The following is a 24,054-nucleotide window of genomic DNA, read 5'->3' on the forward strand; positions in this document are numbered from 1 at the left end:
TGCCAAGTTTCGTTACTATACAATGAATATAAGTTTCTAAAAGGCTGCCCGGAAAACGTGAAACTGTCAGAAAAAATGAAAATGAGAAAAACAAGTTTGAAAGTTCGCAAAGTTGGCATTTATTAGGAAATCATTCTTTTTGCATCAAATTGGGGCACAATGAAAAGTACCTTGCCTTGAATGCACTGCAAGTGTCTAGAAGTCCCCTGCACCATAGCTTGGTCCTTCACGGCTCTTGCGGTCAGTGTCCTCAACACGAGCTCTCTTCGCTGTGTTGCGACGGTGTGCCCTCGCTTCTGCAGTTTGCTTCAGGTTCATCTTCCTGATGCGCATGACGTCACAGTGGTCACCATGTGTGGCCAGATCTTGTGAGGGGAGAATTCCAATGCCTTCGAGCACTTCTTCAAAGCCCCTGTGGCCTTTGTTGTACCAGAGTACAGCAAGAGCGGTGGCTGTCTCCACAGTTGTCCTGGAGGCGAACTTTGTTTTTGGACATAGCAGCCATATCTTGCCGTTCAGCGATTCGGCTGCATTCTGTGTCTTGCCATGAAGGCACCGAATAAGGAGTTTCTCCTCTGTAAGGCGCTTGTAGATAGGCATAATTGCCAATCCTTGAGCCTTCGTCAACAGTGGGGTGTGGCGTGGTGCAGGCTCCCCCAGTGCTTCCGCACGCTTGTGCTTGCACCACGAATTTGGTCCCGCGGGGCAAAAGTTGTGGCTACTGGCACCATCACTGGAGCAGCAATGAAAATACGATGCCCATATGGCAGTGTACATATTTCGGACACTGTCCTTGTTGCTCGTGATGGCGATCTTGTAATATGTTTGTAGTTTTATTATTGTCGCATCTTTCAGTTTTTCGCCTCGTGGCAGTGGCGTTGCCAATTTCCGTAGGGCAGTTCCCAAGCGCTTTGCAACGTGGTTCGTGCACTCTTCTTTGTCAATGGGGGTGTCACAGTATACATTTGCCTCGCAGACTGCAGTGTAGGCCTTGCTGTCACCATCACTTAGGAAGCTGGTGAATCGCAGTGGAGTTTCATAAGACAAGGTCCTCTGCCATATATTGACAGCTCCCACAGGTTCCATTGCATGGGATGAGCAGTCAGTGTTTTTTTTGGCAAACTGGAAGATGAAAAGCTCGCCATATCTCTTCATCCTACCCAAGGTCCCTGTGTATACTGCAAGCATGGCAGTAGTTCGAAAGAACTTCAAAATCGAGGCAGAGTCCTGTGTCCAGGGACACGACTGTGCCCACTCCATTGTGGCTTTTATGACCTCTTTTCTGCCAGGTGCCATCAAATATGACTGGCACATCTCTGCCGCCGACTGCGTCCTTCGTGATGTTTCGTGCCTGGTGCAAGTTTTTGCTCACTGCCATCATCGCCGCACCATGGAGCTTCTTGCAAATGCCGTTCAATGTCTTGTGATGCATCGGGCTCGGAAGACCGAGAATCGCACAAAATCGTGAAAGTTGGTCGTGGCCTGCGCCTATAGCGCGTGCTGCCAGAACTGCCTTCACGTTTACAGCAAAGCTGTCACGCGAGCTGCTGCTGTCAAAACGAGCGCTTGTTCCTTGGTCCCCGGCCGAAGCAGTACGTCTCGACGTGTGCGTGAACGAAAGTGCAGATTCAGGGCAATCAGAATTTTGACAGCACAGTTCGAGGAACGCCGAAAGTCCTTTGCGCTTTCCAGCTGCCTCTCGCACGCCGAGCTTCCGTTCGCGGCAGGTTGGCCATTGCGCACCCGCCACAAGTGCCGTCAGCGCATCGATTTCGCAAAGCAGCATGTTCGCAGTAGCAGCATCTACCGGTCTACGTTCACTCTCGAAGAATCCAATTTTCCTTTGGGATGCACTGACGAATTCCACGGCAGTGGCTATTTCACAACCACTGTCGCAGGGTTCGGTGACGGTGTTAGGCCTATCCGAAGTCGGAGCGTCGGGGCGTTGGTCGGGGGCGACATCGTCGTTCGCTGTCGCTTTGCGAAGCGTCTGACGCCGTTTCCCTCGATACTTGTGGCGAGTTCTGAACTTTCGATTATCTGAACTGCACTTCTTCGGGCTTGCCATGACGCAAAAATGCAGAGAAACGCAGAAAAACTCGATCGCGACGTCCGAGGCTTCGCTCTTTTGCCGGAGAAATAGGAGGGGGAGGAGCGTGGAGCGCACCGTCGTCCAATGGCGGCCTCGCGCTGTGTGCCGCGATATTCAAAACGCGTGACGTACGCGTTGTTTTTCTCGTTTTTTGTTTATTCTGCACGAAGGCACGAGACTGGCTACTAGTGGATTATGAAGGATACGGCCTTCGCAGCATGCATGCACGATTGCAAATGACGGCCAACGCGTCGTTTTCGCGACAGGACGACGCGAACTTCGCCGTTTTTCGCGACTTTCGCGCATTTCTCGTGTCACTTGGAAGCATTTTTTGATGATTTCTCGTGCGAATTTCAGCTTGATATTTTCAGAAGTAATAGATTATAGTCCAAGGATGCCAATACAGCCGGAAAAAAAAAAGCGAAAATTTTCCGGAAAACCGCGACTTTTCGACCCGCGTCTCCCCTTAAATATTGCTTGTGTACTTTATATATTTCTTTGTGATTTCCATATGTACAATTGGTTATTGGTTGGAAGTTATTATTAACAACTTACAATGTGCACCTTTGTGATCACAGCACTGGATTCCTGCTTGTTTTCTGTTTTGTTTTTTACCTGCTTGTCAAAGTTGCATGCCCGCCTGCTATAATCTCGAAAAGAGACTGGCAGTTTCAAAATAAATAAATCATGAAACGGCGTGCATTCTCTTTCTCGTCTTCTGCATTGCTCGCAGAACACGAGAACCGATTTGTCCAGCTTCAGATGCAATAACACTGATGGGTGAGAGAACGAGTACAAAGAGAGAGAAAAAGACAGAAGATGAGAGAGAAATGGAGGACAAGAAGAGAAGAAAGAGACAGAGAGATAAATATATAAGAACAGGCACAAGAAACAGACAACAAAAAGCGAGAGATCAAAAGAAAAATAAAGCGAGAAAAAGAGACCGAAATAGAAACAAACAGACAAAAAATTAAACATGGAGAAAGGAAAAATAAGTCATGGAAAAGTGAAGAGAAACGAGGCAGGCCACCCAGATCACTAGTGCAAAACTGCCTTGATATTTTTTAAAACCTAGCAAAAGATCACAATTAGTGCCCAATAACACCCACTAGTTCAAAAGGGCAAAGCTTCTTAAGAGCAATTGCACAGGTAGGCACCCCCCTTTGAGCAATGTTCATTTTGCAGAATAATCCTTCGTCCATGCTTGGGACTTAGGTAGCCCCAAAATGAAGGTGCACATGTTTAGACCCAACTGCCAGTGATAGACATTGTCAAACGTTGGCATTATCAAAATGGTGCACTAAACCCAATTTGACGCACTTTGGTACAGTTGGCATAAGAGTGGAATCTCTGTCAAGAGTTTATCCCAGCTGGCATTGCCACAGGGGTTAAAGGGGTACTGGCATAAACTTTTATGGCTGAGATAGCCTGAGAGATCGATTCCTTTCAACATGCATCAGTGAAAAGGTTTAAGAATATGGCTTGTGGAGCTCGTCTCTGCGCACTGCTTGAAAACAGCCGGTAGGCCGAATGCTTCAAAAAAGGATATCTTGAAAATGATGGGGATGTTGTATTTTTGGTACCACAGTTTAGCAATACCAATAAGATAATAAAATGTGAAGGGGCCGAACTCCTCCCAATTGTGATGCACACGCACCAGTTTGTAGTTGTTAAGCCAGTGTTCCATGTCAGCCTCAACTGCACTGCTGAGAGCCCCTTAGCTGCGGAACCCCCCGAGCAGTTTGCCAAAGATGCCAGTGGGTTCGCATTGTTGCTCCTGATGAGTGAAAGCATTCGGCTTCGCAGCTCCACCAATTGTAAAGATGTCTAATAGCTGTCCAAGAACATGCCATGCTTATCAACACCGAGGTAGCGTGAGGCACCGTCCAGTGAGACAGCAATGATCAGAAGCTCGAGCCAAGCAAGACGAGCATTGGAGATGTTGCTGGACGGAGGTGCGTTTTCTCCTCCGCACAACTAGCAAATCTTAAAAGTGATTATAGCTTACAAAGCAATTTATATGAATTTTGAAATTTGCATGCACAATCCAGTGCCTGTGCCTCACAACATTGACATCCTCTTAAGGGGAAATGCGGGTAGAAAAACGCGAGTTTTTTTCAAAATTACCGATTTTTTTATTTTTGCCTGTTTTGATAAGATTGGTACCTCTACTGTTATGAAAAATAAAAATACAGGTCGAAACTTAACTGGAAATGCTTTAAAATTGCATCTAAAGAGCACAAGGTGGCTGTTAAAAGGTAAGGTCCAAAGTGTGCAGTCTTCGAGCACCTTGCCGCCGCTCCCCATTGTTGATTGCATGAGCCGAAGAGTCGAGCGTCACTCTTCAAATAACAACAGTTCCCATCGCTGATGCAGCACAACAAATAAATAAAAGAAGCACGCTTCTGCACATTTTTCGAGCGCCGCAACTGGCTTATCACGTGGTACGAATCAGGGGACCGCCATTGGTCGCTGCGCGCCTGTATGTGCTGTGAAGCCTATTTGCGGTGTCCATGTCTTGTCCGGCAGTGCAGCTGAACAATGCTTTTCTCGTGTAATTATCTCCGTTATGAATGAAAAAAGGAATTGCTCGCAAGTGAAAGCCGTTGTGCGGCACGCTCTGTAGGAATAGACTACGCACAGCTGGTCCGATCTGCGGACGTTGTTGGCTTGCAAATGCCAATGCATCAAAAGTCATTCACACCCGTCAACCGGAAAGCTCGTGAAGCGGCAATGGATGACATCAGCACCAATCTTGCGAGGTCGAAGGAGCTGGCAGTGAGGGAACTTAGCGGGAACGACATTGCCATTATGTACGATGGTATGTGGCACAAACATGGCCACAAAATGGCATGACACTGGACTTAGTTTCGATTTTGCAGTCCTGTCGAACTTCTTCCTAGCTTGCAGTTGGCACATGGCTCTGCAAGATGGAGCGGAAGTTTGGCAAGTGTTTCATGGCCCTGTCTGTGAGCGAAATGTCTGTGAGGATTCGGCTCGAAAAAGACGAGAGGGACAAACTTATGGTGCTGGCATATTTTAGTGGCAGTGGCCACAAGAAGGATTGTTCTTTTTGGTTGTCAACTTTCATCAGATTTAATGATATCTTTCAAAAATAAAAACTCAATTTTAACTTTAAAACGAAACACAAATTTTGTGATTTTTTTCAATGTGCCCATCCTTTTTCGGGCACTTCTAGTGCTCGGATCTGCATGAAATTTTGCCCAATTTTCTTACAAAGTATGACAAATGCAATTATCTAGTTTAAATATCAATATTTTTATTGTATAGGAAAAAAAATTTTATGTAAACCTTTACTACGGTAGGTTAAATATGGGCTTTTTATGTCTGTTATTTTTCACGCCTACTACATATTTTGTACGTGCTTCCTAATTAGTTATTTGCGTTCTACACTTTATTTCAATCATTATGAACTATGAATGGTAAAAAATTACGGAAGTTCAGGGATGAAAAGAGGGGGGAAAAAGGGTTAAGCTTTTAACTTTGTCATGTTGCAGAGCTAGAAATAGGCAACTTGCAAAAAAAAAAACTAATTATATATTTGAAATCAGCATAAAAAGTTCCATAAACATCTCAAGTTTCATTTCTATACGGTGAATATTAAAAAAAAGTGTCTTCGAGCAGCATTTCCTCTTAAGTGATTTGAAGACGACACGCAACTTCTGCCACGTTAAGACGTGCTGTGAGCTGGCCCAGCCAGCATGTCATAGTTGGCATCGCCTTTTTGATGTACTTATGCCGGCTACTACTAGGCGGCTACTAGTGAGCCTAGCCCACAAAAAGTTTGGAAACAAGGTATTCAGACAACCATAATAATAAAACGCTGACAGCAGCAAAATTCCACAGCACATGCAACCGGCGAGAGAACATGAGAAGGTGTTGCAGGCAATGCGGAAATGCATCACAGCTCTGTATGCCTGTACTGAATGGCGTTTGTTGCATCCGATGGTTTATGAAGCATGGAGTTCTCTGGGGGGGGGGAGGGGGGGGGCAGACTGTTGTATGCAGTAGTGACAACATTCGTTTGTAATTCAAATCATTTGCCCCATGAATCAAGCCGCCTATGCACCTTATAACCAGGCACTATTAGGCCTGTTACCCTCCTATTCGGTACTGCTTAACTCATCGAAAGTGCAGTTATTGCCTGGGATGGCAGCACACTCAACACATTGAGTTCAGGATGACTGTCAGTTGGGCGTGTTGGTAAAGGTTCATGATGAAACAAGTGCAAAAATACACACACTCAGAGAGGACAAAGACAAGCGCTTACTAGCAACTGAAAATTTTATTTCGAAGCGAACACTAATAAATACATCACACGCATGTACGTCATTCCCGACTTCCCCTGTCCTTATCAATAACGTGATATAACAAAATATGCACGCGCCCACAACCGGAAACAAACACATGCGTGTAATGTATTTATTAGTGTTCGTTTCGAAATAAACATTGAGGGAACATTGAGTTCCCTTCGCATGGCCTTTACAATCAACTCTGGTAGTGCACAGACACAGCATTGAAGCGCATTGCTTAGACTTTATTGAAAGAAGAACATATGCTCCACCATAAGATCTGCTCCACCAGGTGCCACGGCAATACCAGCCATTCGCATTTTACTTTCTGATAATTTCCCGCCGCGGTCATCTAGAGACTAAGGTACTCAACTACTGATCCGCAGGTCGCGGGATCGAATCCCGGCTGCGGCGGCTGCATTTTCGATGGAGGTGGAAATGCTGAGGCCCGTGTGCTCAGATCAGGGTGCACATGAAAGAACCCAAGGTGGTCGAAATTTCTGGAGCCCTCCACTACTGCGTCTCTCATGATCATATGGTGGTTTTGGAATGTTAAACCCTACATATCAATCAATCACTCAATCAATCAATCAATCAATCAATCAATCAACTTGCTGATAATCTGCAAACACAACGAAGTATGCAGTCAAACCAGAAGTATCCAAGAATAATCACCTGTAGGCGTAAACACGGACAGTATGGCAGTGTCTTCAAGGGTGAAAAGCTAAGGCCACAAATGCGTGGCATTGATTGGATAGTGAGAGCCTAACGCTCACGACAGGTGGCGGAAACTCCCTATACCTTCCATGTATTCGCTTTCGCTAGCAGCAGCGCCGCGTTTACCACTAGCGGTTGCCAGGCATCCTACCAGAAGTAAATCACGAGCAGAACATCTTTTTCATAACGTCACTGGTGAGGTGCCGAAATAGATGGAAAAGACGAAACATTGAGAGGAGTAGGTCTGCTGTGGAAACCCTCCTTTCCTACTTAGCATGCAAGCGGAATGCGCTCGTGCCTTTTAAGTCCGCTCGGCACTTGGGCGATGCGAACATGCGAAAAATTTTGTTAATCTTTTTTTTGTGTGTTTTCTGAAGAAGCAAAAGCTAACTTGAATAATTTCTCAGTAAGACGAAATTTTTATTTCAAGTTTTCTATATATAAAAAACAGACACATACACGTGGGGTGAAACTGTCAATCTATAAAAGCAGCTTTAACTTACAACTGACATACAGACATAATGAGCAAACGTTAAACCCAGAATATCCGAACCAATGCGAAAATGATCGAGAATCGTGAGTAGGACACATTGTATTTTACTCAATCACGTTTGTTATTACGGCACGCATAATTTTCTTACAGAACTTGAGAATCAAACGAGACTTAAGTTCAGAGGCACAGAGAGGCTTAAGGCGACCAGAAGTTTTTCAAGAGAGAACATCGCTGGAAACCGTGTTTCGGCAAGTTGACTACTGCTCATCACCGTAAAAGCGTTGCCTTGTCGTAGAAGAATTCCCTTGTCAAAACGTTGGCTCTCGTGATATTCCCTGTATTCATTTTTAGAAGCATTTAGTCTGTCACATGTATTTGAGTGACAGTATTGGAAGTATAGACTCACAAACTTTGAAATTGCAACAACAAGAATTTCATGAGCAAGAAGCAGCCTATAATTACTTGGCACCATTTGAACTACACGCCAAAAATAAAAGAAACACATCGCCGAGCCAACTCAAATTCAAGCCTTTCAATAAACGCATTTTCCTGACAGGAGCTTGGCTGCCGTCTTCACCAATTAGTCAAGCGACGCTGCACTTCTGTCAGTCCAGTCAGGCTTGCAGAGAACTGAGTTACTCTTATGTACTCATGCAAGATCAATAGCTGCTCAAATAAAAATCCTCGCGTAAGCACACCACAAAGTTGTGGAAAACATGTGTTGCCCGATTAAGCGATCTTCATCGAATGCATGGTTGACCTACTCAGGGTAGCTCATTGCCACTTCCGTTCTCTGCCCGCCACTACTTGCTTCCTTTATCTTTCTCGTAGTTGACGCGCCAACTGAGCGAGATAACTGTGTGCGATCCAACTGCTAATATCGCCGAGCGAGGGGTGAGAAGGACCAAAGGCAAGCGCTACGAACGCAAGTCAATCATTTACCATGCTTCGCCTGATTAAAAGTTCATGAAATAAGAAAAGACATATAAACAAAAGAGAAGTTCTTTACCGGAATATCAAATTTTTTTTATTAGTAAAAAGTTGTGATAGCCAATAAATGCAAACATTCACATCAACCTCTCTCCATTCAACCAGATGCCCTGTAACCGCTACGAGCGTGCATGTTCTTTGAAACCGAAACTAGCACTAAGTTTCCAGTGCCTGCTCACCGCAGCTGAAGTATATACACAATATGTGGCAGCTTTACTTGTCGCCAGTTTCTAGATTTGCAGCCCACAACCGAGAAACGGTAAAAGAAATGTCGATATGGTCTCCACACTGCTCTGTCGCTCACATCAATGCAAAGCACAATGTAACACAGAAAGTCTATAAATATGGTATTAAATTGTAATCATGTTTTTTTTTTTCAGTTACTGTTTTTTAAAGCAATTACAAAGTTTTTCAATTATTATGAACAGCATTTTTTCACAATTAGGTTGTAAAAGCAGTCAATCACTAGAATAGAATAGTCACTAGAATAGAATGGCTATGAATGGTGAAATAATGTAACATATTAGTGCAAATGTGTGCTTGAAAACTTGTTTGGCTGAGATGCTGTGACGTACAATGCTGTGCTCTAAGTTTGGTGGCTCACAATAAATTAAAGCAGAGATCCTAAATGAAATGATCTTAGGGGTTTGCATAAAGTTATCATAGCCATTCCCTTTGATAAATCCTCCGTGCAGTTGGTGAACCGTTATGAGCGCTCTACTTACCGGAAACTTTCCTTTATGCATGCGCGAAGGTAGGCACAACTACTGATGTTGCCAGATTTGAGCTCGGAGTATAGCTTTTCCTGCACATCTTGATTGGAGGCCAAGTGGTGTAGAAGAAAGCACAAGGCAATGCTAGTCTAGGTGGCACAAAGAAGAAAATAGTGTGTCAAAAAAGTCTTTCATAGCATCATAATGTCATACTAGTCAATGTTACTCCCTCAAGATACAAGTACACCAGTGGAGCATGCATGAAAGTGCACATTCAATCATATCTATGCTACATGTGTTTTTTCAATTTTAAGCAGGGAAGACATAGTATGCGACTTACCGTAAAAACACCACCTATGATGAAATCCATAATTGTCAGGTGAATGTCCTTCGCAGAAAGCCCATCCAAATCGAGAAGCGCTTGGAGAAGGCTCTTGTCGTTCTGATCGTGTGGTGCATGTTTGGCATACTGCTGCATGTAGTCCAGTGTTATTCTGCAAAAGCAACCGAGAGGGTGTAATACAAGGAACGGATGGCAAAGCAGTGACACCCACTTGTAGAGGACATCCTCGGCCTTTGTGTACCTCTGGTACGATGGTGTGGGCACGTACTTCCACACGGGAAGTCCATAGTACAGCTGCTGATAGGCAGAAAACAGTTGCCTGGCAACATCTATCACCGTCTGTGCTTCGCCTTGTTCATGCCGCAATGGTTGTAGACAACCAAGTCGTGTATCCAGGCAAAGCCTAAATATTGCTGCAAAGAGATTCAAAAAGAAGGCAGTCTGGCTGGCCAAGTGTACCAAATTAATTTACTAAAATATGGACAATCTGTCTTTTGTAATGCATTGTAGCACCGTTGCACAGTTGCCATGAGTTGCCACAGTAGGGGCGTGCAGGCGTGGCTGCACGCTCCTACTACTTTCCCTCTGCACACGAGACTCAAGGGCAACCAGGTTAACCATTTTCCCGTGAATCCAAGAAGCTCCCATATACAGTTAACTCTCAGTCAACAGAAATATGTTAAATGAAACTACTGCCTAAATCAAACAATTGCCTCTGCTCCGTTTGGTTTTGGGCTTGTATTCTGCACCAATGTTCATCTCTCAGTAAACAGAAAACTGGTTAAATGGAACATATTTTCACAGTCCTTTCATGTAGTAAGAGTCTACTGCATGTTTGAAGTATGCCACTACCACCCTAAACCCACCATTAACTATGTTCTTAAAAATGAAATTGCTGCGAACTTCATTTTTTCCCGATTGATTTTCCTAGCTGCACGTCCTTTTAAACCACCAATTCCTTATATGGATAAACTGGCACATGGGTTAAAAAATGTTGGTTCTCGCTACGGAGTTGATGTGGTTTTTAAGGCACCCAATAAATTGGGTAAGATATGTGCATTGGTGTCAAAGCAGCTAGACAAGAAGGACAAGCCAGATGTAAAGAAATGTGCCGTAAACCATAGAAATAAGTATGTGCCTTGTGATGTGGGGGTGGTGTACCGCATTCCTTTATCTTGTGGCCGTCATTATGTGGGACAGACAGGCCGCTGTGTCAATAAAAGGTTGCGGGAGCACTATCTCTCTTTGCATAACGGCACGCCTTCCCATTTGGCTTCGCATTGTGCCACGTGTGGGTGCACACCTGATCTGTCTAACACTGTTATTATTTTTAAGCACCACGATCAATTCACCCGTGAGGTGTCTGAAGCCTATCATATTAACAAGTCACGTGATGCTTGCGTAAGCCAGACCTCGGTTACATTGCACAAAAAAAGAGTTCACTTTTATTGATGAGCGTATCATTTAATCTCGTTGTACCTCACTTGTCATGCGCGGCTATTACTTTTTAAATTCTTGTTGTTCGGATTAAACTTTCAGTTGTGAGTGCAGCGCTGTGTGTGGTTCTCTTCTTTGTCTCCGTCTTTTTGTGTGCCGCTTTCCTTTTAATATGAATATACACCAACTCGCCCAACTTTCTATTCTGCCAAGGCATTTGACTGAATAAGATGGCGACCTCATAAACCTTGGCGCCGCGGGCAATGGCGATGGCGACAAAAGCGCAGTCCATGGAGGATGGCTGTCTCGGCAGTCTTGGCACATGAAAAATTCCCAATTTTATTGAAAAATTACGATCGCCTTGAGGCTCTCGGCTGAAAAGCTTCTAATTAACCAAGATTACAGGATTTTAACTTCAAATTATCGAGCATTTTTCTGATATGCCTGCATGCAATTTTGACGGGACCACTTGTTAACTCCTAATTAACAAGAAATTCAAAATAAGTGGCTTCAAATCATTGGAAGTCGACTGCACACCATTGCCATCATAAACCCACCATTTTCTTGCATTTCTTTATATGCTTCTTAATGGGGTAGTAAATGACTGAAAACAGCTGACTGCTCTCTACGATATAGACGCGCTCACTTTTCACAGAAACCAGCAGTCATGCATGAAAGCACTTGAAAACGGCAGTCACCAACGATGAGCTAGCCTCGATGAGGTAAAAGAAAATAAAAATAAGGAGAGAGAGTGGTGCAAACGTTACCATGTGCGAACCTTCTTTCACCTGGTTTTTCATACTGGCTGCAATGAGTACGAGCAGTGACCCACAGCGAACCAGTTTGTCATCAGCCGGCTTAAAGTCCCTGGAGCTTTTTCTACCCGTACAGACAGCCAGCTCAAGCGTTTCAGCGAAGTAGGAATACCTACGGAAGTGCAGGTTGTACAACATGGTGCAAAGCAAAGCAGGAAATAAATGTTCCAAGCAGAAGGATACATGCTCAATGTCATGCAGAATGACATGCCAGTGCGGATTTTTGAGGAGGATGCCTTTTAGAATAAAAGGTGAATATCACATCATGCATGCCATGACTTCCAAAGCCTCCATCTTGGCTGGTCATTGCTTTTGCTCTGCAGGGTGAGCAAACTTTCTTGGAGTGTAATTGACATTACAACGTGCAAAAAAGTTGAGTTTTATAGGCCAAATTTCGACATACATTAGCTTAACAGCCCTGCCATTGCTATCTACATACTACTTGGTCGTATAAAAGTGTCAAGGTTAAGAATAGAAAAAATCAGGACGCTGTAAACGGAGAAGACAGCGAGTTCATGCTCACGTGCATTTTCATGTACGCATATATCGATCAAGTTGTGCAGCATACCATGTGGCGCTTGCCTGCTACTTCGCCCAACCTATGATTGTCAATTTCATACAGTGCACCTTTAGGGGCCTCAGCATCACACAAGTGTTGGCATTGCACTAAATTTTGGATGAGAGTGACATTTGTGGCTTGTTCCACAATGGAGATGGTGCGGCGCAACCAATGACCGAAACAACCGCATGGACTACAAATGTCTGCCATGTCTTGGCCCTCGGCTACTAGGGACTACACATTACACAGTTCAGCATCACAAAAAGCGGATCACTATAGATGTGGAAAAGGTAGAGATCAAGTTACTTAGCAGTGCAATGCAGATTTGGCTAAAACCCAATCATCTTGTCACCAATCTTGTCTCACTCAAGGAAACCTTCCGCAGAACTGCTCGTCAAGCTAGGACAAAAAGAAAAACTGCTCCAACCCAACCTCTTCGTCCTCTTCCACACGAAAACCACGCGAATTCATGCGGCATTAAAAAGCGGCTCAATCCCAACCTCTTCGTCCTCTTCCACACGAAAACCACGCGAATTCATGCGGCATTAGTCCCCCCTTTTAAAAAGCATCGACTCGATGCTTCTAAATAAAGAGAAGAAGAAAAAAAAAACCCATAATTAGAACACGCGTTGACGCAGAGAATGACAAAGTGAGTGCCAGGGAAAACAAAGAGGGCGCACAAGCACTTGGACCATGCGCGAACACGACAGCACCAGTGGAAGAGTCAAGAAAAAAAAAAACACCACATGAGATCACTGTCACGTTTGCGAAGTAACTCGCAAGCACAGAGACTATTGTGTGTAGTACGGCTTGAGTCGTACGACATGCACAGTTTCGGGCCGATGTTGTCGACGTGACGACACTGTGCCGTCCGGAAGTACTTCGTATGTAAGGTCACTCACACGTCGGATAACCTTGTATGGTCCGAAATAACGGCTCAGAAGCTTTTCAGACAAGCCTGGTCGTCGGACAGGAGTCCACACCCACACTCGTTCACCCGGGTGGTATGCGACGTTTCGACGGCGAAGGTTGTAACGTCGTGCATCTGCGTCTTGTTGGTGACCGATGTTCACGCGAGCCAGTTGACGAGCCTCTTCGGCGTACTGCGTGTATTGCTCGGCTTCTGGAGAAAGAGCATCGCTATTATCGTACGGCAGCATAGCGTCAAGCATCGTTTGTACGTTGCGTCCATAAACAAGGTGGAAAGGTGAAAATCGGGTTGTTTCCTGCATTGCCGTATTGTATGCGAACGTGACGTATGGGAGGATATCGTCCCAGGTTTTGTGCTGCACGTCCACGTACATTGACAGCATGTCCGCTATGGTCTTGTTGAGCCTTTCCGTCAGTCCATTACTTTGTGGGTGGTAAGCCGTTGTTTTTCGGTGACTCGTGCAGCTCAGTCTGAAAATGTCCTCTAGCATTTGTGCCGTAAATGATGTTCCTCTATCCGTAATCACACATGACGGCGCGCCGTGCCGGAGGACGATGTGCTGCACGAAGAACTTCGCCACTTCAGACGCCGTGCCGCGGGGTAATGCCTTTGTCTCAGCATACCGGGTCAAGTAATCGGTTGCCACTATAATCCATTTGTTACCAGTGGCCGATAAAGGGAAGGGTCCTAGAAGGTCCATTCCCACGAGGTCGAAAGGTGTCCGTGGTGGTGTAATAGGGTGGAGAAGGCCCGCAGGTTTCACGGGTGGCGTCTTGCGACGCTGGCACTCGCGGCAGCCTTGCACGTAGCGGTGTACACTGGTCGAAAGTCGTGGCCAATAGTACTGCTGGCGCACTCTGGCGAGAGTCCGCGAGTAGCCCAAGTGTCCCGACGTGGGCTCGTCATGGCACGCGAGGAGGATGTCATCCCGCATGTCGGCTGGTACAACGAGGAGGAAGGCTTTGTTGCTACCTCGAGCATTTTTCTTGTAAAGAATGCCCCTCCTTAGACAAAAGGATGACAATTCGCGAGCGATGCGCCGAGGAGTGTGAGAATTTCGGCCTTCTAAGGAATCAATAATAGGGCGCAATTCCTGATCGGCTCTCTGTCTAGACATAAAGTCAGAATCACTGAGGGCTCCGAGAAAACCATCAGCATATTCCGAGTCCATATCAGGATGTCCCACGGGTGCTCGAGAAAGTGCGTCGGCATCTTCGTGCTTGCGCCCAGACCTATACACAATCATGATGTCAAACTCTTGCAAGCGCAAACTCCACCGAGCGAGACGACCAGACGGGTCACGGAGATTGGCCAGCCAACACAGCGAATGGTGATCGGTCACCACCTTGAAGGGACGGCCGTAGAGGTAAGGTCGAAACTTTGCCGTTGCCCACACGACTGCGAGGCATTCCTTCTCTGAAGTGGAGTAGTTGGCCTCGGCTCGAGAGAGAGTACGACTGGCGTAAGCTATGACATGTTCTACGCCGTTGTGCCGTTGTACAAGGACAGCGCCAAGTCCGACGTTGCTTGCATCCGTGTGAACTTCGGTATCAGCGTCCTCATCAAAATGCGCAAGAACAGGTGCCTCTTGCATTCGCTGCCGTAACTCTGTGAAAGCTGCTTCTTGCTCTGTAGTCCAGGCAAACGGTACATCATCTCGGGTGAGTCGCGTGAGCGGTTCGGCTATCGTCGAGAAGTTGGTAATGAATCGGCGATAATAAGCACACAAGCCGAGAAAACGCCGTACCGCTTTTTTGTCTGACGGCACAGGAAAGGTGGCGACTGCTGCAGTTTTTTCTGGGTCAGGCCGCACTCCATCCGCACTCACAACATGTCCCAGAAATTTCAGCTCATCGTAGCCGAAATGGCACTTCTGGGGTTTTAGCGTGAGTTCGGCCGAACGAATAGCTTCCAGAACCATTCTTAGACGCTTCAGATGTTCTTCGAAACTCTCGGCAAAGATGACCACATCATCAAGGTATACAAGGCAGCTTTGCCACTTCAAGCCAGCGAGGACGGTATCCATCATTCGCTGGAATGTTGCGGGAGCCGAACAGAGGCCGAAAGGAAGAACTCTGAATTCATAAAGCCCATCGGGAGTTACAAACGCTGTCTTCTCTCTGTCTCGCTCATCGACCTCTATCTGCCAATAGCCGCTCTTCAAATCTATCGATGAAAAATACTTCGCGTGTCGTAGCCTGTCGAGAGAATCATCAACCCGTGGAAGCGGGTAGACGTCTTTTTTGGTGACGCTATTGAGTTTCCTGTAGTCAACACAGAATCGCAGCGTTCCGTCTTTCTTCTTTACTAGAACGACTGGCGAGGACCACGGGCTGCTCGACGGTTGTATCACCCCGTCGTCAAGCATCTCCTTTACCTGCGTCTGTATAGTCTCGCGTTCTTTAGCCGAAACACGGTAAGGTTGCTGGCGGATTGGGCGAACATCATCGTCGGTAATAATTCGGTGCTTTATGAGGGGTGTTTGACCGACTCTAGATGAAGAGGCGAAGCAAGATTTAAATTCCTTCAGCAGGGTATGCAGTGCGGCCTTCTTCTCGTCCGAAAGCTTCGAACTAACGTCGATGTGGTCCAGAAACTTATCTCCATCAACCATTTCCTCGGATGCGAAGCACTCGGTGACATCCGCTACACGGTCTCCGAAGGCCACGGTGGTGCCGCGGAAAAGATGTCGGTGCTCGAAGTTAAAATTTGTGACGAGTATCTGCGACCGTCCGTCACGCACACGCAGAATGCTTCGCACTGCACACACACCTTGAAGCAGTAAAAGGGATACGTTGCTCTCGGCGACCACGTCACCGTCTTGGAGGTCTTCACAGGTGACTTCTACGAAAGCAGTCGCTCGGGGAGGCAACGTCACGCTTTCGTCGGCAACACGCAGCGCAGGTCTACGACAGCTATCAGCGCCTCGATCGGTTGCAAGTTGCGTCGAGAAAGTCACCATTCGCTCGCGGAGATTTATGATCGCGCCATTCTCTCGAAGGAAGTCCATTCCAAGGATGAGCTGACGAGAACAGTCGCGTAGTACGAGGCAGGTTACCACAAACGTTGACTCGCGTATTTCCACTCTTGCGGTACAGCGACCCAATGGAGTAATAACGTGGCCTCCAGCAGTGCGAATACGCGTCCCATTCCAAGGTGTCATCACTTTCTTAAGACTGGTTGCCAATTTTCCGCTCATAATAGAATAATCTGCACCTGTGTCCACCAATGCACTGACCTGAAGACCGTCTATCAGCACGGGAATGTCGAGTGAGACTCGGCCACTGGGTTCAGACGCACAATCCGGCATTTCTCTCGCACTGCACTCAGACGTCAATTCAATGTCTGCAGCGTTTTGTGGAAGCGTCGATAGGAGGTCTTCCGCACTTTTAGTCCCAGCGACCTCGCCCCCGAAGGTCGCTGCCTTCAGTTTTCCCGACGAGGGCTTGGGGAACGTCCCCGTGCCATCGTACTGAGACGTGGTCCAATAGCTGCGGGTCGTCGTGGAGATGGAGACCGCGATTGACGCCGTGGGAAAGGCAGACGTTGCTGCGCGAGGTAGTCCTCAATTTCTCTTGGCCTCTGACCAACTAGGGGACGGGGCGAATGAATAGAGAAACCGCGCAGTCCAAGTTGTCGGTATGGACATTCCCGGTAGATGTGACCGGCTTCACCGCAATGGAAGCAGAGGGGTCTTCTATCCGACGTACGCCAAATATCGGACTTCCGCGGAGGGGCACGGCGACCGTCGATGTCCAAACCAGCATGCGCAGATTGAATTGAAACTGGCGGCATCGTCTGGATTGGGACTGCAGGGCTTGAGACCGGCATGGAAGTGCGCAGAGCTTCGGCATATGTGCGGTTCCCAACATCAGTGGACGCAGGAGGTGGTTCTAGATTTGTAACCGTTGGTTGAGGGCGACGGCTGTGAAGCACCTGCTGGACCTCGTCCCGAATAATATTGGTGATGCTGCTTACCTCCGGCTGTCTCGCCCCGTGTAGTTTCGCGATTTCCTCGCGGACGACGGAGCGGACGATTTCGCGAATCCACTCAATGCTGTTGCTCCCGAAGCTGGCGGAAAATTCAGTAGGTGATGCAGAATTCACTTGCCGGTTGAGTAGGGCTGACCGCTGATGAAGTACCCTCTCCATCGTAGTGGCTTCGGTCAGGAATTCTGCTACACTCTTCGGAGGACTCCGCACTAGACCAGCAAAAAGCTGCTCCTTCACGCCTCGCATCAGATAGCGTAGCTTTTTTTCTTCTGGCATTGCCGGATCCGCTCGCCTGAAAAGCTGCGTCATGTCCTCCACGTACATGGTGACGGTCTCATTAGGCATCTGGATGCGTGAATGCAATGCACGTTCAGCACGATCGCGGCGGTCGGGGCTCCGGTAGGTCTCCAAGAGGCGATGCTGGAACTCGCGCCAGGATGTCAAGACATCACTTCTGTTCATGAACCACGTTCGGGCGCCGTCTTTCAAACACGCGTAGACGTTGCGGAGTTTGGCGGCTTCGTCCCAGTAGTTGATCGCTGCGACGTGTTCGAACTCGCTCAGCCAGTCGTCCACATCCTCAAACAGCTCTCCGTGAAAGGGACTAGGCATCAGCGGGTTCTGGACAGTGCAATAAATTGGTGCCGACGACGTAGGAGTTTCCATGACGCCTTGAGGCGAAGTCATAGTCGCTCTATGGATAAGCTGTGCCGGTGTCTCTGGTGGTAGGCCTCGTTGGCGGCGGCTTGTTCTGTGAACTGGCGTGTCCACGGGCACAGGGCTTGTGTTCCGGCTCCTGGATGGGCTCTTGTGCATGGGGTGCGTCGTCAGTTGTCGTACCCAGCACCTCCACCAATCTTGTCACCAATCTTGTCTCACTCAAGGAAACCTTCCGCAGAACTGCTCGTCAAGCTAGGACAAAAAGAAAAACTGCTCCAACCCAACCTCTTCGTCCTCTTCCACACGAAAACCACGCGAATTCATGCGGCATTAAAAAGCGGCTCAATCCCAACCTCTTCGTCCTCTTCCACACGAAAACCACGCGAATTCATGCGGCAATATATTTCGAATTTTGCCATTCTCATGTGAGAAAAAAGAAGGTGTATGTGCAATACTAAGTCTTACAAAGCAACTACATCAAGCTTCCAAATGCAATTGTAGAAGCATAGACAAAAAGAATGAAAACAATATCTATAATTATAAGCATTTGCACCTGAAAGTAATATTAATAATAAACAGCATCAAAACAGCTTTTGAATTAGATATTTGAGTTAGATACAAAGCACATGAAAAATAAAGTACAGATGTCTTTATAGTTTTGACCATTGAGAATTCATACAAAACAGCACTGATCTCACAAGTTTGAAGGTTTTGGCTGCATTCTAGAACTGTTGCATTTCGTAAATGTGTAATGAAATGAGAAAGGACTTCTCATCCTGCACATCACATACCCAAAACACTCATTGCATTACTACGTTATATCGCACTGCATGCAACTTAAGAATGACAACTATGCAAGCTTCTGCTTGCGGCAACATGTAAACATCATTAATCAAGAAGTTACTGGTCGCAGAGATATATTTATTATGACACAGGCATGTCTGTTCCTTTGCAATGAGTTAGAGTGGAGATGGCGAAGTGAAAAGACATGATTATGAAAATGCTGCAAGACAAAGTTGAAACAAAAGTTGAACCTCCAGAGCGTTTTTGGAAAGTGGTTTTCCATAAATATGCTATGACAGTGAGGTACCTGTCGTCTTTGCACACGAACTCTACAATAACACCGAAGTACCATGATACAGTTAAAGTTGCTTTAAAACAACTAATTACCAGACTAATCATCCCCACGGTGGGTCAGTGGTCACAGCACTTGGCTGCTGACCCGAAAGATGCTTATTCAACCTCGGCAATAACGATCACATTTCGATGGAGGCGTACTGCTGGAAGTCCGCGTATTGTGCAAATTCAGGGAAGGTTAAAGAAACCTAAATGGTGTCTCACATAGCCCGAGATTCTTAGAATATTCGACCCCACAAATCAACTTTAACAAACCAACCGAAAAACGACTTGCTAACATTTTAATTATCAGCTTAAAGGCAGTTTGTATGAAAAAAATGTAGCGCATCACAGCACGACCTATTTTCTTTATTGAAAATTGCACACGCTTTGATACATTCATTATCGATTTGAGGCCCCATAATAGAAACCAGGCATGCTGGAGACATGGCTGCTTTGTTATGTCAAACTTAGTGTGACAAGAAATAGGTTTATCACAGCATGACCTCACAAGAAAAAGAATTGGTGCATGCTTGGACTTGACCATCAAGAGTTGAACACGACATTTTGCATTCCATCAGCTTGCCATGCTCCACTTTTCCGTGGACACCTTAACTGCACCGCAGGCAAAACAATGTCCATGCGTGTTAACATAACCCTTTCATGATGTGCATGAACACTTTCAAAGACGTACATGTACAAGCTGTCTCGAGGGAAAACACGGAAAGTATGGCACCACTACAAAGCTGTTTGAAATGCGCAATGTTCAACTGCTTTGTCGGCTATAGCGACATGCCGAAAGATGGCGGAGAAATTGTGTTAGAAAAGCCTTATACATGAAGTGTCCCCTGGTGGGAAGAGTAGTAGAATCTTGGAAGAACGCCAAGATAACCTTAATCCACAAGAAAGGAGACGTCAAGAACATGAAAAATCACAGGCCGATCAGCTTACTGCCCATCTTCCACACACTATTTACAAAAATATTAGCTAACAGAATTGAGGCAACATTAATGTTCAATCAACCAAAGGAGCAAGCAGGATTTTGTACAGGCTACTCCACAATAGACCTTATTTACACTATCACTAAGGTGATAGAGAAATGCGTGGAATACAACCAACCCCTATTTATAGCCTCCATAGATTATTAGAAGGCATTTGATTCAGTTTAGATATTAGCAGTCTGTGGGCACTGTGAAATCAGGGCATTGATGGAGTCTATATAAACATACTGGAAGAAATCTACAGCGGACCCACAGTCATCATAGTTCTCTAAAGCATTGGTTCTCAAATGGGGCTCCGCGAAGCCATTTATATGATCCGGAAAGCCATTTTTATGATTGGCAAAACCCTCACCAACATTTTTTTTTTAAGCGCGACTGTGCCACGTATTGATGAACTGACCAAAATGAAGTAATGGGGCACGTTTGTTTGATGTTTCTGGTAGTAATAAAAGGTAGGCTTGTGCGAATATTCGAACGAATAGTAGAGTATTTGAACGAATAGTAGGGTACTCAAATTCGCTTTGATTCGAATTTAAATTATTGGAAATTTCAAAGTATTCGCAACGAACGAATAGGTGTATATTGATCCGCATGTAATCGCTTGTAAAGATAGTATTACTGCAGTGTCCGAGTGCTAAGCCATCAAAACATCCAACCAGAAGAAATCTGCTTCGCCGCAAAGCCCCCCTGCAAATTTAAAGGGGCCCTGCAACACTTTTTGAGCATAGTCAGTAAACGCTCCGGATCGGTAGTCGAGGCTTTCGAGAACACGCTAGCCAAATATTATAGCGCAGCAGGCGTCCTGCGATTCACAGTAAATTTTCAAAGCCAGCTGAAAATTGCTCTCTTCTTTCGGCAAATGGCACCACAAGCTCAAAAATCACTCGTCACAGATATTGCATCAGCCATTGGCTGATTTTAGCATGGCGCGTCGGTCGTCACTGGAGCCGCAGCGGGAGGCTTTGACATGTCCATGCGTGCTTGCGCGATCACGCTGAAAAGCCGCGTATTGTAATTTAAAAAAAAAGGTGCTCAGGGTCACGAGGTGCGCGTGATGTATTTTATTTCGCCCTGCCATTCCTTCCTGCTTAGCTACCAGCTATTTCGTCGGGACGAGAAGAGAGAGTTAAATTGCAGCGTGCGACAAATTTTCGAAACTCTGCCGCTCGTACTGGACTGATTGTAAAAATTTTGGGACGGTAAATTTTCGAGGCAACAAGCTTCTTTAGTGGCTCCATGGCTCCGTGAAAAAGTGTTGCAAGGCCCCTTCAAATGAACATGTTACCTTCAAATCAATTCATTTCATTAAGCTTAAAAGCTTGTTATGACAGCTTATATGCTCTAAGTATAATAAAACTTAAAATGTTACCTAGTTTACAGGCTATTGCTCGCATCTTACCGAAACTCATATCCCGCTACTACTTAAAGTTGTTTCGAGTTCGTGTGAATGAAAAAAAAAAATGACATTAGCATAAAGGCCTTATTTCAATATAAAAATATATTGTGCTCGTTCACTAGATCATGATAAATATGTGCAGTTTTCATTGTATGTCATATATACTATTCAAGTTCGATTCAAAATTGTTTGACCAAACTCACTACTTGCTTCGAATTTGCTTTGAACCAAAAATTTACTATTCGTGCAAGCCTAATAAAAGGCCCCTGTTTCACGCTCCAGTTGTGTTAATTTACCTACGTACCCCCTCCCCCACTTCCTGTCCCCTTCCATGCAAGGGGTCTCCCATCACTTCGACCAATCCAGAAGGGGTTTCCGACACATCCATGGCTGAGAACCACTGCTCTAAAGAAAGCAACAAAATACCAATAAAGAAGGGCATTAGGCAGGAAAGCACGATCTCTCCACTGCTATTCACTGCATGTTTACAGGAGGTTTTCAGGGCTTTCGATTGGAAGAGTTATGCAAAAGAATTAATGGACAGTATATTTGTAACCTGCGATTCGCTGGTGAGATAGCCTTGATTTGTAACTCAGAGGCCGAATTACAGCTCATGATAACTGAACTGAACACGGAAAGCAGAAAAGTAGGTCTGAAAATTAATGTGCATAAAACTAAAGTAATCTGCAACAGTCTTGGCAGAAAAGAGGGCTTTGCAATAGGTGGAGCTGGAAGTTGTAAAGGAATGTGTCTACTTAGCACAGGTAGTAACCACGGAGCCAAACCATGAGAGTGAAATAACTAGGAAAATAAGGATGGGGTAGATCATATTCGGCAAGCATTCTCAAATCATGAAAGGTAATCTACCGCTAACCCTCAAGAGGAAGGTAAGTAACAACTACATCTTGCCAGTATTTACCTATGGAGCAAAAACCTGGAGGCTTACAAAGAGGGTTGAGCTTAAATTGAGGATGACCCAGTGAGCGAAGGAAAGAAAACTGATAGGTGTAACTTTAAAAGACATGAAGAGAGCAGAGTGGGTCAGTAAACAAACCAGAGTTCAGGATATCATAGTTATAATCAGGAACAAATGAACATGGGCCGGGCACATTGCACGTAGGCAGGATAACCGCTGGTCATTAAGGGTACCTGACTGGATTCCCAGAGAAAGCAAACGCACGAAGGGGAGACAGAAAGCTAGGTGGGTCAATGAGATTAAAAAGTTTGCAGGTATAACATGGCAAGATGACGGACCTCAAAAAAGATGGTGGCGCTGCGATCGCCGAAAGGAGCGGACGTGCTTCATTGGCTCCGATTTCTTCAAATAATATCGCAGTGCTTTTAACCGCGTTCACCGGAAATCTTTCACTAATGAATCTGTGAAGTCGAGCGGAATCGACGAATACTTGATTTTGAGGTGGGCCATCATATTTCCAGAAGTTCTTGAACTCTGTCTTAATACCGAGCTGCAGCCACGCTGGACCCAAGCGTGAACGCCTAACGCTAGGCCTAGCCGGCGCAAGAGCAGAGCGGTGCCGATGTATGCGGTGCCACTTGTGCGGACTCTTTCCAATGCAATGGCACAAGCCGACGAATGCGACTCAAGAATGTATGTGCAAGTGACGTGGGAAGACATTTCCGCCGCCGAAATTACCGAAGACGCCGGATGGAAGACTGCCGGAATGCGGCGTTCGAGAGCCCGGCAACGCGAGGTGTACTCGTCAAGGGACATCCACGTAAGCACCAACAAGCTCGGCATTGGCCAGCAAGGTACTAAGCCAAAGAATACCAAAGGAAGAGTTATCAAGGCAGGACGCATGCCTAAACTACCGAAAGAAGATATCAAGATTGTGGTGCGACCACAAGGCGGCCTGGACATCGACAAGGTCGGCGCCCCAATAGTCACCGCGGCAATCTTTGCGGCTGCCAGTATGACGGAAGAAGAAAGCGCAGAGGACACAGTCTGTCCGAATGCCTGCTAGAACATCGTCGTCGTCAGCACTCCAAATTGAGTAAACGCCGACCAATACGCCAGAATACGGCAGACATCCATCCAAGGGAAACTCCACGAAGTCAACGCGTATGAAACGGCGCCCGACAATACAACCAAGGGAATGATTCAAGGCATTCCCCTTGAGAACGGACCCCGAGTGCTGAACCAGAGCATCGTAAACCCAAAAAACCCGTTGACATTGGCGGCCAAACGCATAGGCAATACATCCACGGTTGTCATCGCGTTCGACGGACTCAGAGTGCCCAAGTTCGTCAGGTATGGCGCAACGCTCATTCCTTGCACTTTGTATCGCAAAAAAATAGACATCTGTTATGTTACCAATGCGGCCGCCTCGGCCACTGTATCAACGTTTGCCCGAATCCTACTAACCGCATCTGCCGGGGCAGCAGCCTCCACAACCCCGACCGACAACACCAGTGCTCACCCAAGAGTAACCTGTGTGGTGGCGCCCATATGACCGCCGACAAAGAC

The 24,054-nt window shown here is 46.2% G+C and overlaps 1 protein-coding gene across 9 annotated transcripts in view; it reads right to left on the reverse strand.

The window, feature by feature from the left end:
• Positions 1-24,054, reverse strand: part of LOC119174035 (ecdysone 20-monooxygenase) — a 147,003-nt gene that overhangs the window by 105,967 nt on the left and 16,982 nt on the right. For all 9 annotated transcript variants that reach the window (XR_012895276.1, XR_012895274.1, XR_012895275.1 and 6 more), the window contains exons 4-6: positions 9,873-10,074; positions 9,659-9,812; positions 9,331-9,467 (exon numbers count right to left, since the gene is read on the reverse strand). Coding sequence is in view for 6 of the 9 variants with exons in the window: in XM_075894743.1 (XP_075750858.1) it covers positions 9,331-9,467; positions 9,659-9,812; positions 9,873-10,074 (493 nt within the window). In the remaining 3 variants the exon portion in view is untranslated. The remainder of the gene's footprint in view (positions 1-9,330; positions 9,468-9,658; positions 9,813-9,872; positions 10,075-24,054) is intronic.

Source organism: Rhipicephalus microplus, chromosome 5 (genome assembly GCF_043290135.1).
Source record: "Rhipicephalus microplus isolate Deutch F79 chromosome 5, USDA_Rmic, whole genome shotgun sequence".
Lineage (NCBI taxonomy): Eukaryota > Metazoa > Arthropoda > Arachnida > Ixodida > Ixodidae > Rhipicephalus > Rhipicephalus microplus.